This window comes from Strix uralensis, chromosome 2 (genome assembly GCF_047716275.1).
Source record: "Strix uralensis isolate ZFMK-TIS-50842 chromosome 2, bStrUra1, whole genome shotgun sequence".
NCBI lineage: Eukaryota > Metazoa > Chordata > Aves > Strigiformes > Strigidae > Strix > Strix uralensis.
In genome coordinates this window covers 119,550,611-119,569,101 of record NC_133973.1, presented here as the reverse complement: position 1 = coordinate 119,569,101, position 18,491 = coordinate 119,550,611, and the positions used below count along the sequence as shown (strand labels likewise).

The 18,491-nt window shown below is 40.1% G+C and overlaps 1 protein-coding gene across 3 annotated transcripts in view; it reads right to left on the bottom strand.

Annotated features, from left to right (window-relative positions):
- Positions 1–18,491, bottom strand: part of CPAP (centrosome assembly and centriole elongation protein) — a 45,143-nt gene that overhangs the window by 1,363 nt on the left and 25,289 nt on the right. Inside the window, exons 1-14 of one of the 3 annotated variants that reach the window (XM_074860104.1) lie at positions 16,537–16,576; positions 14,537–15,042; positions 12,390–12,513; positions 11,372–11,599; positions 10,023–10,167; positions 8,390–8,495; positions 6,471–8,094; positions 5,073–5,205; positions 4,061–4,226; positions 2,812–3,051; positions 2,111–2,210; positions 1,061–1,158; positions 261–359; positions 9–149 (exon numbers count right to left, since the gene is read on the bottom strand). In XM_074860104.1, coding sequence (XP_074716205.1) covers positions 9–149; positions 261–359; positions 1,061–1,158; positions 2,111–2,210; positions 2,812–3,051; positions 4,061–4,226; positions 5,073–5,205; positions 6,471–8,094; positions 8,390–8,495; positions 10,023–10,167; positions 11,372–11,599; positions 12,390–12,513; positions 14,537–14,959 — 3,627 coding nt within the window. In that variant the 5' untranslated portion in view covers positions 14,960–15,042; positions 16,537–16,576. Of the gene's footprint in view, positions 1–8; positions 150–260; positions 360–1,060; positions 1,159–2,110; positions 2,211–2,811; positions 3,052–4,060; positions 4,227–5,072; positions 5,206–6,470; positions 8,095–8,389; positions 8,496–10,022; positions 10,168–11,371; positions 11,600–12,389; positions 12,514–14,536; positions 15,043–16,536; positions 16,577–18,491 lie in introns of those variants that run through there. The other 2 variants (XM_074860102.1, XM_074860103.1) reach the window with 2 other exon arrangements.

The window sequence follows — 18,491 nt, the reverse complement described above, 5'->3', positions numbered from 1 at the left end:
GTACATACCACTGTTTGATCAGGCATAACCTGCTTCACATCGCCATTGAAGAAGGTTATAGTTACAGTCTTCCCATCAGAACCCACTTTTTTCCATGTCCCATTGGGGAAAAATATGAGGTGACAGCCATTTTTCAGAACTTTTTCAACCTAATGAATACGTTACAGAGAGGTCAGCATTGAGCCATCACACTCACATACTCATTCCTCTTTCACAACAGCTGTCTTGTGGAATTTCAGAGTGCTAAGCTCTCATTTTACCTTTCCATCAGGATAAGCAGTTTCTCTCTGTATCTCTTCACTGTCTGTATATGCAGGTCCAGACAGTAGTGACACATGAGCTTCAGTAGGAGATGTGTCCTGAAATGACAACAGTAAGCATAAGCTCAGATCAAGCTTTGTCTTCATACGTGTTTTTTTCCCTAGGCTGACGGTATTTTAGGAAACAAAGAGCATCAGGGGAGGAAGACAGGTATAGGAAGGCATAAACACAATCTGGGTTTTATGCAACTCCTAGGATAATTCAAGTGGTAAAACAGACAGATGCAGCAGTAATTGGTTGCCTGTGGTCAGCTGTAGTCTGGACTAATGTGGAATTTCGTGTGTTGTAGCATGGTGCTCAACTGCCTTAAGTCATCCATATCAAGGTAGGAAACGATGAAGTTTCATAAAGCCTGAATGCTACGTACAGTAATTAACGTAAGAATTAATTCAACTATTTACAAGATCCATGCAGTTACCCTACATGGAGCATATAAATATCCATCTTTTTCCCCTCTTTCAGAAGGTAAAACATTTTGCAAAATTCAAGGGAGTGGGAGATTATTATTTTATTTTCTCAGCCAAAGAATGTTGCAACTACTAGGCACAGGTAAAACACTCTGCACTGACTACTAAATACCCATTTTCTGGTATGACAATGAAATTGCAGTTGAACATCAGCAGGTGAGCCAACAGCTTCACCAGTCATCCTCCAGCTAGTCACTTAAGTACAAGTAACTATTGTTTTATTTTAGAGTTTTTCCTCCCCATTAAAAATCAAATCAATATACAGGACTTACTACCATAAAAGTCCTAGAAGAATCTTCTAGTGCTGTCATTGTTTCAGACTTGCTTCTGTCACCGGCAGGTCCTGATGCAGGTGTTCTAGAAAGCTTTCCTACTCAGATACATGTAATACAGTTAATTTGGAGGTGAAATTAAAGTACAGTTTAAGTGTTACATAGGAGGTCAAGCTGTACAGGACACCTACATTTCTTAAGTGCAGTAGAAACTGAAAGCAGTACATGAAAAGAATCAGCAGAATCCAGCTCCCTTAAGTACGTCATTGCTTTATGTGTCAGCAAGAAGCTACAACTGAAGAATCATTGCAACAGGCATAATACTTGCACTTTTTCTCCTATTTCATCTCTGTAGATTTACAAAGGATTTTCAACCCCAGGGACCTAGACAACGTTATTAGTTAGGCCTTATTACGAATAAAGGAAGACTAATACAACCTTTTAACAGGAACTGATTGGCAGACTTTTACCCATAACTCTCCTAGCACACCAGAAAGATTACCAAAATAAAACCAGCAAGGGCTTCAATTCTGGAACATATTCCCCTTAACAGATAAGGTGATGGTTGCCTGAGCTGTCAGAGGTGTCAAAAAAGAACCCTTAGTTACTTTCTGTATGTGATTATTCATTAGGAAGGGGTATAAGCTGCCAACAGCATTTGCTTCCAACTGTGAACAAGGAGCACCTGCTACAGCATTGCCTGTAAGATTACAGATCTAATGGAAGGTTTTGAAGAGACACAGCAGTTCTGATGCTGTCAACATCTGCAGCTTGGAGAACACCAATGATGAATGCCATTTTGGATTACAGAATGCAGCTTCTGGTATGCTCCAGACCCATGACCAGAAGCATTTTCACTCTGAGAAGGGTCTCATCACAGCTTTCTCCAGAATCTTACCCTGCAAGGTATTCATCCACCAATCAAGTCCATTACAACTAATTTCTATCTGCTTTTGAGGTGGTGGTGCATTTTTTTTAATAGAAGCAAAAATCCACATTAATTTCTTTTAAAGAGTTAACAGAATTCTCTGATTAGACAAACATTTATACCTTTTTCCTGAGAATAACTTTTGCCATTTATCTTGCTGCACTTCTGTACTGGAAGAAGCGGAGATGCAGTTTGACTTTTTGGGCCTCTATTTGGTAGGCGCTAAAAGAAAAGTCATTTGTGGTCTATGTGACATTTATTCATAACTGTTCATACAGCAGCAACAAAATTTATACACCATATGACATGAAATTTACTGGAAGCTTTCTTCACAAACTATACATTTCAGAGACTTAGCAGAAGGGCTTGTGTGATGGAGCCCAAACTACGCTTTGGAACTCTTACTCTGCTGCCTCAATACCAACAACTGCAGAATTAATTTGGTGCAAACAATCCAGAGTAATAGTTACAGCTTCAAAAGTAAATATAACTGCTTTTAGGCAATGGTGAACTGCCTGGTTTGCCTGGCTGATCCTTAAGGTTCACAGGTTGGATCCCATCTATGATTTTTCTCTTATAATTGCATCATTTTTAATTCCTAAGATGAGTTCTCAACAGAATGGATGCTGCACATTGTGAACATTCACATTCAGAGAGAAGGTGACATTAAGAAAATCCTTTGTCTGTCACCACTAGCGGAGTCCCAAAGTTAGTAAATTAAAAGTAAATATCTTAAGTTGTAGCTATTGGATTCCAAGTTTATGATCCAAAACTCAAGACCATTTACACAGATGAACTTAAAACACCGAGATTAATAACTTACCAATTCTGCTCTTTTTAGAGTCATCCCAGAATTTTCTATTCTCCTCTTGCTTCCAGCAGCTTCTACTTTTTTCCAGGCTTCTAGACGAAACCTCTCCATTATTTTGACTTCCTCCTTTAGCTCCATATTCTCATTTACTAAAGTTTCTATTTGATCTTTCAGGCGTCGATGGGTAGTTGACCATTTTGCCTCTCTTCGTTTTAAATCTTCCTGTAACTCTGCAATCTGCTGTTTTAAAGCCTTGGAAGATTGTGTGTTTATGAATTGAAGAGCTTTCATTTTTTTAATGAAATATTATTTTAGATAATGTTAATGTTCTAACAGAAATAAAAGCACACAAAAAAACCACACAAGTGGCAATAAAAGTAAGATCAGCCTAATGGGGCAGAGGGTGAAAAGGTAGGAGAAGTTTTCTTCCCTGAAAGAGATATTATTTACTTTAGACTACCAACTTTATAAGCTCCACTTCAATCACAGGAAGTGTCTTGATTGCCCTTTTGGCATCCTTTACCCTTCATAGATTGGCCAGTACAAATACACTTCAGAAAGAAACAAAATCTTTAAGGCTACCCTTGAGAGGACCCTTCAAAAATCTTGGCACAGGAAAACAGGGAGGACGCAATCACATAAACCACATGTGAATCTGCCTAGCCAGTTTAGCAAAAGTTACTTCGATCTGTTGAAGTAAGGAAAATTTGTAGGGAAGGAGGAGGGAAATCCATGTGTGATGTACAGATAAGTCATATTAAACATCACATGTACCATGCATCCTGACAATGAAGGAACAAACAGATCTTGTTTCTTACATCTCTGATACCTAAAGACCTACAAGTAATAACAAAATGTAACTTTGAAAATTGTAGAAGATTACTACATTTACTGTACAACAGTTACATAGACTGGATAAACTCAAGTAGAGTTCTAGTGTGCATTTTGATCCACTACCATGAACAAAAACTTACAACTTAACTACAGTAATTCTGTATCAAAGTTGAAGATCATCATACCATAGCCATGAGCAGTTTTTAGTATGGAAACAAAAAGATTTGCTCATCAGGGGTTTTTGCCTTAAAACCATCAAACAACATTGTGAAGACTGTAGTTCCTTCCTCAGTTAGGCCATGTCTACTAACACTTCCCATCCTGATATCACGTGCAACCTTTCAATTAAGTTAGAATTACTTCTCAGCTGCCTTTAAATGAATGTACATGTTCCTATGTGGACTAGAAAAATAATATATTTTTATACCTGAATTTCATCACGTTCTTTTTTATCTGGAATTGCTCTAGCTTCTGTGGCGTATTTTTCAAAAACTTTACGCTCTTTTTGCAGTTTTTTCATTTCCTTTTTTTTATATTCTTCTATTTCAGCCAGTTCTTGGGCTTTCTGCTGTTGAAAGTCTGCAATTTCTTTCCTGTAATTATGAAACAGAGTTGTTTTATCCCAAAACTACTTCAAATCTAGGATTTTAAGGAAGAAAATGAAGACTCTGAATTTTGTCATCATTGATTCCAGTCCAGCATCTGTTACCCCAGGAAGACTTACCTATAAATGGTATTACTTATTTAAGGAGTAAGAATTGTCACAAAATTAGTCTGAAGTCCAACAGTTTCTATTTTTATATCTTCTAGTCTTAAAAGTGATTCTGAATTTAACAAAGCTTTGGCTAAAATCTTCCAAGCAGAACATCACTACCCCAAAAGTACTGGGGAAGAGAATCTGCTAACAGCAGAAGGTCACAAATTAAACATTAGCCAACAACATGACGCCGTTTCCAAACAAAACAAAAGTGACTTTGGTAGGAATAGGTGTGCCACAATTAAGTCCCCGGAGATAATTATTCTACTCTCTGTGTCACTTGTAAGTCCCCCAGTTTGAATGAAAATGTTCTCAGTTTGTACACACAAACATCCAATCCAAAGGAAGAGCATCAGTCATGTTATCATGAAGATCAGTTTTGCAAGACCAGTTTAGGACTGTGTTATCATTCAGAACAAAAGTATACAAATTCTCCCAAGTACAGCCTTTAAGGATATAATGTTAAACTAGCAGGCGTTCTTAATATTATAATTTGTGTGTGAGTAATAATTACAGTTTAATATATACGTAGAGCAACAACCCATTTGTTTCTTGACCTGTATCTCCACTGTAACTGAAACACACCAATTCTTTACCTGTGCTATTGGTAACTGGACATTATGATATAGTCCAGAACATCCTAGGTAAGTGAATGCACCAAAACGTTTCAATTGAAAATTACCTGATATTTGCCAAGGCATGCTCTCTTTCTTCACGGAGTTTAGTTAGGGTTGTGTTTTCAGCTCTGAATCTCTCTATTTCAGTTTCCAATTCTGCGAGTCTCTCTCTCAGTACCTGGGATGGAACAGTGGTTCCTGCCAAAGAATAGCCAGATGAAAGTTATCTGGCATCCATAAGACTGAAGTAAACAATTATCACACACCAGTTAAAAATTTTTAAAAATCAAGTGATACTATTTGGAGATAGTAGTAGTATTGCAAAGAAATTCTACTATTGAAATAACACTGAAGTGATGTTTTAAAGCACTCTGCACTATTTACTCAAGTACCTCAAATACTGAGTATATCTATCATTTTTGTAGAACTAAACATGTATTAGGAATTGGAATGTGAAGGGCTTCACATCAAGATAGAGAAATTAAATGAAGGTATAAGGGCCAAGCATCAAACAGGAAAGTTTCTGGTTGTAAGTTTTTCCAAGCTCTATTCACAAGAAAGTCTGCTCACACCCATCACCAATGTGAAATCTACTGCAGAGGCTGATAATAGGATTTGTGGGCTTTTTTGCCATCCCAGTTTCCTGATCAGTCACTACTTAACACCCCCAGGGTTTTAATAGTCTGCTTCCAAGTATGCGACAGAAGAGCCTAAATACTGATGTTGCAGTGTAGGATTCACCCTTAAATGCTCTGAGATTCAGTAAAAAACCCTACCCCTCTTCCTGCAAACATCTAGCAGGCATCTGTAGACAACCCTAAGAAAATCAATGCTCCACAAAACAGTAAGCAGAAGTAGCAGCTTTCATATGAACTTCTCATAAAAACTTAAACAATATTCTATCCTAACCGTTCATTGGAGCAGAGTTTGAAACCAAGATCTCACCACCTTACAGAGAACAGGCTATGCCATCATGCTTTCACTGGACAACTGCGTTTTTAATGATCTCACATAAATGCCACAGCTTCAACAGGAGCCTTTAGAGGCAGTCCTTCCCCAGACTATAACCATATGGTCAAAATCAACTTGGGTAAAGCAGAAAAATGAATCCCTATTTCCCATATTCTGTGTGAATTCTCTAGATACTCTACTACTGGAGGAAAATACGGACAGGGCTGCCACCTCCTTCTATTTTCTAAGAGGAAGAAGCTAACCTAACAGTGCATAGCATTGCCCTACTGTGGTGTAAATGCACACTGCAGTGGAAGAGGAGGTACCACTTCATTTTCAGCATGCCTTTGATACTTTCCTTTGAGAGGAGACGAAAGGTGAGAAAACAGCCATTCCCTGCAGCAGAAGTCTGTATGTACACCCTTTGGTGTACTGTCAGGTTGCAATTTAAGTGTTTGAAGGAAAGACTTGTAATTTATGTGGTCTTCAACATTTCCTACCAGTTCTCTCACCTCCTGGCTCCTGTTCCACATTTGATTTGATCGCACGCTCCAAATGGCAGCCTGTCTTCTGTTTCGGTTTCAGTGAGGGAAAGAGTTTCATCATCAGGTTTGATACAGGAGGTCCATTTGAATCACTGTCCACTGCAGACTCTTTGGACGTTTCATCTCCCTTCTTTGAGGCAACTTTTCTCTTTATTGCTTTATCTGGGATAGTTGTGTCATTCTTACTGGAAAAGTCCATTTGTAAAGGTGTTTTAGTATATTTTTCAGGTAAATCACTATTAACATAATTTTCATCAAGATCACTCCATGTTCTTTCATCATCAAACTCAAACTTGTTCCTACTTCTACAAGACACCCTCCTCTGATGGTCTGAAGTTTTTCTAATCTTTTGCTTTGACAGTGCACTGCAATCTTTGTCTGACAGGCCGAGGTCAGCATCTCCATTTTGCCTTTCTTTGTTGACATCTGTAACAGAACCTCCATCATCAAAAAATTCTGGATCACTTTCTCTATGGCTCATAAAGGACGTCTTAGCATCTCCATTTTCATGCTTTAATGTGGTCTCAAATTCACTCTCAGAATCTGTAGTAATATCACCATTGCCCTCACCCTTATCTTCATTTATAATCCATTGATTACTTTTTAAAGCAGGAGATGCTGTCATGGAAGAAGCTGAAAATATTACGCTGTCCATTTTATTCAATGGATCCTTCATTCTAAAAGCTGTTCCTGAATTTGAGACTGTATGCATAACTGCTCTGTCATTTATATTTTCCCGTGTCATGCAGTCTGCCTTTTTATTTTCCTTATTTGGAAGTTCAACAGCCAGAGCCTTTACTTGCTGGTGTTTTGCCTTGATAGGGGTAGAAGACATTCTACGGCCTTTTAAAGTTTGTTGATCTTGATCTAAGATCCTTTGCACAAATGAGGAATTACTTGAGAAAGATATTTCATCTGCAGCTTGTTCTAGAAACAAAAATTCATCTAATTCTAGATTCTCTTTTTCTTTTTCTTTTTCCCAGTTTTCCAGCTTATTCTGAAATGAAACTTCAAAAGACAGCTCCGAATCTTTCACAGGGGGACCTACAGGACATTTAGAATTCGAAAAGGCACTGGCAAGCTCATGAGACAACTGAGGCTTTTCTGGGCCAAGTAATTTGTTTCTGATTTTGCCAGTGTTAGACTTAGCAAATTCTACTATGTTCTCTTTATTTTCTATTTTGGTGTTAATTTCTGATGGGAAATAATCTCTCATCTGTTCATCATGATTTTTTCCTGGTTGCATTCTTGTTTCTACTGGCAGGGTATTTTTTCCATTGTGATTCCTGAGTACTGGGGTCTTCTGACTAGGACAATGTTTTGCTTTATCAGAGTGGTTATATTTTTTACATGGTGCAAAAGGCTTCTCAGAAACCAGTTCTTTGCCAGGAGGCATAGTTTTCTTCTGTATTTGTGATCTGTCCACTTTAATAACATTTCTGTCATCTGAAGCCCTTTGTTGAAGTTTTGGGGTGTTTTCTCCAAGTTTTGTAATTTTAGATTTGGCATTAGTAAATCTTGTTAAGCCTTCTCCTCTTTTCAGGAAGGGTCGTTTGATAACTGGTTTCTGAATGGCTGATCCATTTGTCTCCTGAAAAGGGGTAAAGAAAAGTAAAACATAAGATGTTAAAAAGCCCCTTACACAGTTTGAAGATTTCTTCAAATAAACCCCACGTATGAGTCAGAATTTATACAGTACCTTTCTACTGGATTTCTAAAGACATCTTAAGTGAAATATTTGGGGCTTAGTGTTTTATTTTTAAGAATGTGAGTATTACATTGTGTTAGCTTTTGATGCTAGAATCTTCCTTGTACATTTTTAAAGCACCTATTGCATCTTGGCACAATATATAAAGAACAATAAAGTTTAAAAATAAATAATTAACCTGTAACTTCTGGTATTGCTCCAGGCGCTGCTCTTCTAGTTGTATCTGTTCTTCCAGAAATTCTTCAAATGTCTGTTTCTTCTCCTGAATTGCAGCTTTAATAGGTCTAGTGTAATTTAAAAAAAAAAAAAAATTAAGTCTTACATTTCTGTATAAAATGTGTTTAACGTCACAGCTACTCAAAGACCTAAGGTGTAATTACATAAAAGATGACAAATTATGAGGTGCTTTGGTCATTAAGTGTCAAAGCTAATCTGAGAAATGCATTATAACACTAGCTGTTTATCTTTTGAGAGATGGTTATCAAATCCCTGCCATAGTTAATATACATATCTAAAAGATACGATATGCAGGTTTTGCTGTTTCTTCTTTCCTTGGTTTTCTCAATGACCCTTTCTTCTGCCCAGATCACCAAACTTTCACTTGTATTTTAGTCATGCTGCCAATTTCTACAGTGTCACCTTCCCATCCAGTAATGCTACTGAGATCATGTTCCTCATCTACCCCTTTGATACTCCTCCTCCTTCGCAGGAGTACTGGGTCTGGCTGGGATGGACTGAGCTTTCTTCACAGCAGTTCATATGGTGCTGTTTTGGATTTGTGACCACAACAGTGTTGGTAACACACCAGTGTTTTAGCTGTTACTGAACACTGCTTGTACAGCATCAACGCTTGCTTTGGTTTTTCATGCTGCTCCCTGCCCCCAGCTAGTAGGCCAGGGGTGGGACACAGCCAGAACAGTCGACCCAAATTGATCAAAGGGACATTCCATGCCATACAAAACTGTGTTCAGCAGTAAAAACCAGAGGCTTATCTTCCGAAAGTAGCTGTTGCTCACAGATCAAGTGGGCAGCGGTCTGCTTGTGGGAGGTGGAAGGTGCCTTTGCATCACTTGGAGTTCCCCCCCCCCGCCTCTTTACTTATTAAACTGTTTTTATCTCAATCCACAAGTTTTATTGAGTTTGCCCCTCTGATACCCTCTCCCATTCTGGGGGACAGAGTGAGCAAGCAACTGAGTGGGTACTTAGTTGCTGGGTGGGTTCAACCCACCACAGCCTGGAACAAGTATTTCTTGGCTTTGTGATGACCTGGCCGACAAGGCCAAGCTTTAAAACAATGCCAACCACTACTTTTATTCTATCAACTCCATAAACAAAGTTTTTACCATACATGAGAAGGCTTCTGCCACAGGCACTGTTATTACTTCTTAGCCATATACAGACATTTAAACAAACGTAACTCCTGGTAATAAACTAAAAAGTCACAGCCTTATACTCCTCCTTCACGTTACTACTTTCACCACCTAGCAGTGGATAGGAGGTTGTAATAAATCAAATTGGGAACAGTAATTATAACTGCTTATATACCATGCTATACTAAAACGTGCTTCTAAACTATCATTACCCCAGGCTGCACACACCTCTTCAGCCGGTACACAACATCATCTCTTTCACAGCATAAGCAATTTCAGGCCAGAGCCTCTCTTACTAGGTCTCCGCAGTACCTAGTAAAATGGAATCCTTGGTTGAGAAAGCTACACAAATTGAGAATATCAGACTGTTTCAATCGGGACTCAGAATTCAACCAAACTCGTGTTATTTGATAAAAACTGCACAATAATGGTCTGAATTACCTTTCCTCTGTATTATTCCACAAATGTTTTCCTCCACTGGAATTTTCAGAGAGATCTGCACTTTCCACACGTAAAGGATCAATGTGATGATCTTCATTCTCCATTAATATTTCCATCTTTTGTTCTGGACACCACATGTTTTTTCCTATGAAATTAATAGAATTTTTTTTTCCTCCCCAATAACAAATCAGTTTTCAGCTCATACTTCAAGCAGCATTCAGATCAGATTAAAACCAGAGGGGAGTTTCAAGGTAATGTAGTCTGAATTCCTACATAAAGTAGTCCTAAGGTTTCCCCAAATTAATTTAGTTGAATTTGAGCTTTCTTTTTAAAGGAACACACAATTAGGCATTAAAATTTTACACCGACCTTAAATAACCCATTCTGATTGTTCATCTTCTTTGCTATTGTTAATTTATGGCTTAAAGATAAAATAACTGAACAAATTTGGATGTCTGCTGTACTGAAGAGCTCTCTTATCAAGCTTCTGTTTCCCATGTATATATGTATAAATTAAGATCAATTTATCCTTTCACATCCCCTTAAATCAAGCCCTCTGATTAAAAGCTTTAAAGCTGGTATGAGGTATGATAAAATGCAATCTCATACCTTTTCCCCGAAACCTCTACAGGTTAATAAGGTTTAACTTTATTAAATTGCTAGATTCAAACCAAAACCACTATTCCAGTCATAGCAGCAGAGTAGTTATGCTGGTGCCAACGGTACAACCGAGATGAGGAGGAAAGATAAAGAACTCTAGTGCATTGCTTCTGATGTACAAATAATTTTTAGTCATATAGTGGGACTTTGTCAACCCATCTTGATTCCTAATTCTAGTTCAGATCTAATTCTCACAATAGAGCTGGTCTGAAGACATTCTGTATCCCTATATAGATTTTTATTTTCCGTTTGCCATGTGAAAATGTGGGTACAGTTCAACCCAAACAATTCAGCTATCCAGTATCTGTCATTATTTGCTATTTTCCCAGTCTTTATCATAAATAAGCTTTAGCAGTAATGATTATACTTTTTCCCCTAAAACAAACAAGCATTTCACGCAGACAGAACTTGATTTTTTTGTCTCATGCTGCTTTTAACAAAATTCACATGCATGAACATCAACAGGAACACTCTGAGGTCTGTAAGCTGTCAGTAAACTAAACAACAAATCAAGTAAACCAACAATTGTATAAAATTTTCACAATAAGCAGTAGAAAATTACACCCAGTAACTACAAGGGGAAAAAACCCACCACACACCAAGTTATCTTTCTACAAATGACCAACTAGTAATGTATTTGTCTTCCTCATTTTTCAAACAATTCTGCATTTTCAGAGGCACGCCCAGACCTTGTTTTTCACAGGCAGACACTCCTGAAAGACTGTTCTTCAAAGATGAGGCACATTCTTTGTTGTTTTGTAAAAATTCACTGTCTTGTGTATGTGGAGAAACAATCGGACCATAAGCTCTGTCTTCAAAGATATTCTGATACCCAGATGATGGCAGTTGGTGTAAAGTTGTTAAGCCCACTGAATGCCCAGGTCTTAGCTTTTGACTTTCAGCCATTAGAGTATAGCCTTGAAATTAAGAGAAAAAAAATGGCTCTATTACTGTATTCGTATTACACCACCACTGTTTCACAGGGGAAAAGAAATGCTACTGAAGGGCAAGATTGATCATCTAGCCTCCATCCTTACTGATTGAGAATAAATGATTAGGCAATCTGGATTTTGTTCACCTAAGGCTAAACCCTAAATTCATTTTCTCAGGTAGGCAGAGCCAAAGAAAGATAATCATTTAAGTCACATTGGAGGATACTGCCAACAGGAGAAAATACCCCTGCTCAACTCTTAAAAGCTTTTTCCAGCCCAGCACTGTCCCCTCCCTTTGCACACAACAAACAAGACTGGAAAACTGATACAGGTTACAAGTATTTGTTTTTAAATACAGATCAACTGCCTAGTCTAGTTCAGTTCATCACCTGAAGAAGTTTGTGCTGTGTGAGCACAAACAAGGAGTGACCACTTCATCTGGATACACTGACAATATTGCAAGAAACAGCTAATCAGAAAGGAAAGCTACTGTTTTACACTGTCTTTTATATTTAAAATACGTTCTTCGAAACAAGGGCTCCCATCATAGCTCATATTGATCAAGTTACAGTTGGTATTTTATAAAAACAGGATATTATTCCATTTACAGTAGCACTCAACTTCCAGGCACTGAAGCGATGCAGCATTTATCTTTGACCAATCAAGTAGTCTTATGATGAAAAACACTGAACACACTTTCAGATTTTAACTGGAAAATAAGATTAAATTCTTCAGTTTACCCAAAGTACGTCATACACTTGCTTTCTCAACTTACCAAGAACTGCTGTCTGGCCAGATACCATGCTAAGCAGCTTCTGCTGCTCTTCCATTAGCCTTTGCAGTTGCTCCATCTGTTGTTTCTTTAGCTGTTCCTGTTTCTGTTGTTGCAATTCCTTCAGCTTTTCAAACAAAAAAACAAAACAAAAGCATTAGAGGCTAGGTTTACTTAGAATGTACCACAGGATTTGTGTCATCAAGGGAACAGGTATTTCTTGTTTTGAAGATGTTCCATTGGGTAAGCGTAGCATGAAGAAAATAAAGAATTTTTCTATCTATGAATACACATGCTACTTCCAGTTCACCCAATTAAGAGTTCCACTAGTCTTTAACTGACCAATCTGTAAACAATAGGAATCAGAACACTCATTTCTACTGCATGGGAAAAACATTCAAATTCTGCTCTTTTAATGTTAACTTCTACTATGCTTTGTTTTTATTAAAATGTGAAATACTTCATAATAATTAAAGCATTAGAAGAAGTGTGGGGTGGGTTGGTTTTTTTTTCTCTCCAAGATGTCAGTTACAGTGAACAGTACTGATACAAAGGACCAAGGGAAGGGAAAAAGCGCAACAGAGAATATTAAGACTCATGAAGCTACCTGAAAAAAAGAATTAAAATACTGATTAAATTCAGTGATCCAGACTTCATTTTCTTGTGTAGCAGGAGTCCCCAGCCCTGCCTGAAGACCAGCCTCAAGGGCCATACGAAGGCAGGGCATTCTGCACCCTACCAAACCACAGCAATGGGTGTGGGCATCCAGGTCCTTCTCTGTATCTCCAACACGTGCATATGTGCTCGTTCCAGCTCCTCCAAAGGGAGGACAGGAGACCTGATGAAATCCTTCCACAGACCAACAATTGGACCACACCTGTCATCCAACAGCTAAGAAAAAAGTCCCTTGAATTTCCCTTACAGTCCCTTAAAATTCCAGTGAAAACAGAAGTAAGGTGCTATGCAAGTAGAAACTGTGAGCTAATGATCGAGATCCAAAGGTCACCTAAGTCTCATCCCCAACCCCTTCACTTAATTTATTAAAGAAATCATACTTCTACCTGTTCTGATAATACCTGTTCAGGAAACCAAACTGAAAAAATCTCATACATCCAAAACTACATTCGCCACTACAAGCATCAGATTATTTTTTTTTGTAATATATTAGATTGTCAATAACTTTCTAAGACATGAGACTTAATTCCTCTCAAGGTACTGTTAAACCGGCTAGTATCTGTCATTTAGCCACTGTTTGATACTGCTGGCAATACTGAAAAAGTGAATAAATATTTTCCTATCACATAAAATACAGAAAACTTTTATAGCACCAGGTAAGTTGGGGAATTCTACTCTAGAGACAGACACAGACTCTCTCTCTCTCCGCCTCCCCCCTTCCTTTCTCCACTTGAGTGAACAGACATAGGGATTTGTGCTGAGAGTGGACAAGGAAGTAAGTTCTTAATCCTTAACAGCAAGATCTATGAAAGTGCTGCTGAACACTTTCAGCTAACACAATTTATATCTAGTAACTGGGAAGAGCTACAAGCGGAAGTATAGCCAGGTACAGTGGATTAACTGACATGCTTGTGTTGGAAAAAAAGAATTAGAAACATCAGAGCATTGTAATTGCACATCTTTTTGTCCCGATGTCTTAGATACTCCAACACATTCAACATCTCTCTTCTAAACAGAAGCAGGTATATGGGTGTACATGCCTACTTTGAGAACTAACAGAAGGTGTTGCTATAGATACAAGAACATACAACTTCACCATGTTGTGAATATCTGTGGTGAAGTACTACCACTGTAATGACACAGCTTCAAGTGAAGAAACAATGGAATATTGTAAAACTGTGTGCACCTCTCCAGGTAAAAGGATTCTGAGAACAAGTACACTGCCACAGAGCCCAATTTAATTTTAAACTGGAACCTGTGCCAGCTGGAAACAATGGAAGTTGGACTCTCAATAGCTGCACATCATGAGGAGGACACCAACTTTTATGCACACATAACTGTGACTTAGGACTTGATCTTTAAGCCTGCTGTGTTCTATAGGTTGCAAAGAGTTTGCTTACTTCTAGGTAAGACAAATCATATGCAGGAACAAAACAAACCTTAACGGGTACATCAAGGAATTCTAGGACTTTTACCTGTTCAAGCTTTTTTAAGAGTGGATCACTGTGATCAGATTTATTCTGGCCATCCTCTTCACCATAGACAAAGTCTGGTTTAGAGGTTTCTACGTTACATGCTGCTGCTGGAAAAGACGTTCCAGTGGTACATAGCTGAAGCGTACAAGAGCTGCCAGACTCTTCACACAAGGAGTCATCACTTACAGAACAGCTGTCTGAAAGATTCAACACTTTGGCAGGGAAAGCTGTGATGTTTTCAGGTCCAGATAACAAATTTTCTTTGTTGATTTTCAAACCAGTACAACTAGGATCTAGTAAGACTCCAGCACGGGAACTATCGGACATCCAATGTGCAATGAAGTTTTGCTCACTACTTGGGTCTTCAACAGTTGGCATCTTGTAAATTGTATTCCAATTTATCTGCTGATGTAGCATTAACATAACAATATTACATTATGTAGCATTAGGTCAGTAAAACTCAAAGTTCCACGTATTTGGTATTGATCGTTAGCTACTTTTAGCACCTAAAAATTAAGCAGATAAACAAAATAAGAAATCTACTATAACAGATTCCCAGTAAAAGAAAGTTACTCTATTATAACCAACCTAGTACGTTTATTAAAATAAGTCACAATCTACTTTTCCCTTGGCAATAGAAACAATTTGAACAATGAGTAACAAACACTTTCTGTGCAGGAAATCAACATAATCCAACTTTTAATCTTATTATTTATTTGAGTGCAGTTAATATTATCTCAAATATTATAAAGCTGTGTATAATATTCTCTCCAGTAGTACAGAAAGGCATTCAGAATTTTTTTTGAAGTGCCTGCAACAAAAGAAGAGAGGTGATTTGAGGAGTTGAAGGAGAGACTTCCCACACAGGACCTTCATATTAATGCAAAGTTTCAAATATGTCCATCTAAATACAAACATTTTACCACACATATTTCAATTTTCATTTTTGTACCTTCCTTAGTTTCTCATGGAAACTCTACAACCATGCTGCCTGTTAGCTTCTTCCTCCCAAAGAGCTGCTTTTTTTAAATCCATCCCCAAAAAAAGTTTGAAGACTGCAAAAGTTTCAGGGATCACCAAATTCCTACCAGTGTTATGAAACATGAATGAATTCAGGCAGGAGACCCAAAGTGATTTCCTCACTTAGGAAGAAAAAGAGACTGAACTGCTGCCTATGTCAATGTGACAGCAAGACCGTGACCACTCGGTCCTGCTACCTCAGACTGGTCCCAGGCAGTTAACTCTCTGCCTGTGCGTATGGTGTGTCACAGGGAGGGAAGGAGCCAGGGGGCAAAGGACAGACAGCCACAGCAGGCCAGGCTCAACAGTCCTGCTGATCAGAACTTAAAGTTTCCTCGTTCCCAAGAGCTCAGTTCGTGCCAGCTCTCACTTAATTCTCCCACTGTAAAAAGGCTTATACTTTCAACCGAAGTTTGAAAACTGTGACTAAGAGAAACAGTGAAAATGCCTTAGAAAAATGCTTTTCAATTGCCTTGTTTTGAAACACCGCTGGAAGTTTCCCAGCGAGGTACAGGCTCCTGCACAGGCAAATTCAAGTACAGGGTAGGCTCCACGCTATTTTTCCTGTCACCTTTTGGAGACCCTTTCGAGGCAGCCTGCCGGTTTAAAGCTTCCCCGAAAGTTTACAAGCAGCAGCACGTTCGTGCCAACCGAAAGCGCTGGCAGTGCTGAAGCTGACCCGTCCCGGGAAGGCGAAGAGGGACGAAGGGACCCCCGAAAGGTGGCCGCTGGGGAGACGAGCGCAACCGCGTCCCTCCGCCGCGCCGCGGGGCCGGGCCCGGCGCCTTCCTTCCCCTGCCGAGGCGGAGGCCGCCCCGGCCGCCGGACCCTCACGGAGGACACCCCGAGCGCGCACCAGCCCCCGCCGCCCCGAAGCACCCGCACCGCGACAGCTCCGACCCGCGGCCCCTCGCAGGTCCCCAGGCCGCTCTGCAGCAACACTCCACGCCGGCCGCCAGCGCTCTCCTGCCATTACAAACCTGCCGCCATCGCACAGCCGCCCGGCGCCACGGGCTGGACACCGCCCCCGCGCCGAGCATGCTGGGAGTTGTAGTCCCAAGCCGCCGCCTTCCCCGCCCGGCTGCGAGGCCGTGCCGGCGCTCGAACTACAGCTCCCAAGAGGCTCAGCGGCCGAAGGGCCGTTGATGGGCGTCAACAGTGAAGCCGTGCGCCCGCCGTCGCCGCTGCCCCGTTCCTGCCCGGGGCAGTGAGGGGCGGGAAGGGGCGGCGGGGATCCGTCCCGGCAGCCGGGCCCGCCCCTCGCCTCTGAGGACGGCCCGCGGGTGGCGGCGGCTCCGCTGGTGGCCCTTTTGGGAGACGGGGTTTCTCTTGGGGCAGCGCCGTTCCTGAAGAGGCGGAAGGGCCGTCTCCGCGCCGTCTGCTCGGGCGGCGGTCCCGGCGCGGTGTGGGGGGGTTTCCCGCCCGGGGAGCTCTCCACAAGCCTTTCGGGCTGGGGCGTTTTCTGCAGGGGTGGGGGTTTCACTTTGAGTGCGCTTTTACTGGGGCTACTTAGGCGCTTTTAATCTTCAAATAGCTGCAGAAAGGCAGAAGCGGAAAGGTAAACGGGCAAAAAGCATCCCTTGGCTTTTGGACGTTTTGTGCTTTAGGCGTGCTCTGTCTTACTGAGCGAAATTAGTTTTTTCCTCTAAACGCCAGTAAGTGGCAGAGCATCACGCTCCAAAACTTGGGGTACGTCGCAGGCTGTGACCTGTTTTTGCAGCTGTTGTGGGCAGGTACGAACCCGAGCTCTAGGCTGTATAAACCCAGGGCAGTCCTTTCAGTTGCCTACTACTAGTTTTCATTTCTGCTGTTATTTCTATAGTTCCACATGGCTCTTTCTGCTAAACTTTCCGTCATCTTTCTTACACTTTGGTTTTACCAGTTATTGTATACATGATTATCAAAGGATAATGTATATTGTATCATGTATATTGTCTACATGATTATCCTTAGACTGGATTCTGCATTAACACTGATAACCTACTGTGCAAGAAAATACAAGAATTTGTACTCTTGCTTTTTTAAAGCACAGCATCACACTTAGTCCCTTTGACATCTTTAATAGGAAAATACAGCAGAGGTTTCTTTTCAGTTTACCTGCACACTGAAGGCTTTACAGGACTACAGATTATTCATGGGCTATTGTTGGATGATAAATTTTTTTAGCTCCCTGTCTGTGCTGAAAATATAATCTGTTGCTAACAGTGGTGTTGAATTTGTGGTTTGATCTTGAAGTACATTTGTGATTTGTGTGAAATCCTTTTGAGGCTGTTGGGACTTTATGGATCTCCACCAACATAAATTAAAATTGTAAGAATTAAACCAGTGATAATTGACAGCAGTTTCACTTTGCATAGCTTCCTTATCTGGTGCTGCAACAACACAGTATTCCAGCTATAAAAGTGTTTATCAACAGTTAATTAATCCTCAACACACATATTAAATACAATCATTTTTCTATTCTGATTTTGAATTTTGGAAATCTTGCCATTTAAAAGGAGTAAAGCCAAACACTGCTAAAATTCCTTGAGAAGTTTGGTTCTCTAGGGAAATAGAAGTGAGGCTATTAGTCAGTGGTAGCACTCATCAACAATGAAAGAGAATAAAATCTTCACTCAAGGGAGGGAAAAGCTGCTGGGGATAGACTTTAAAGAGGTTTTTACTCTGTTTTCTGCTCTGTCAGGTATTCCAAAGTTCACTTGTGCTTCAACGGTGACAATTTTCTCCTTCCAAGCGCAGCGAGGGTTACTGCCCCTTCCTGTGCAGTAGACTGCACTTTGCTTGGTTTATTTATTTAACTGGGTTGCTGTCCCTTTGGGCATTTTACAGGGAGGTATGATTGTGTCCCAGCCCTTCCTACCTACATACCATACCCAGGCTCTCCAGATGTACTTCATGCTGTTGGGGAAGCAGGAAGATCTCTTGCGGGGTCGGG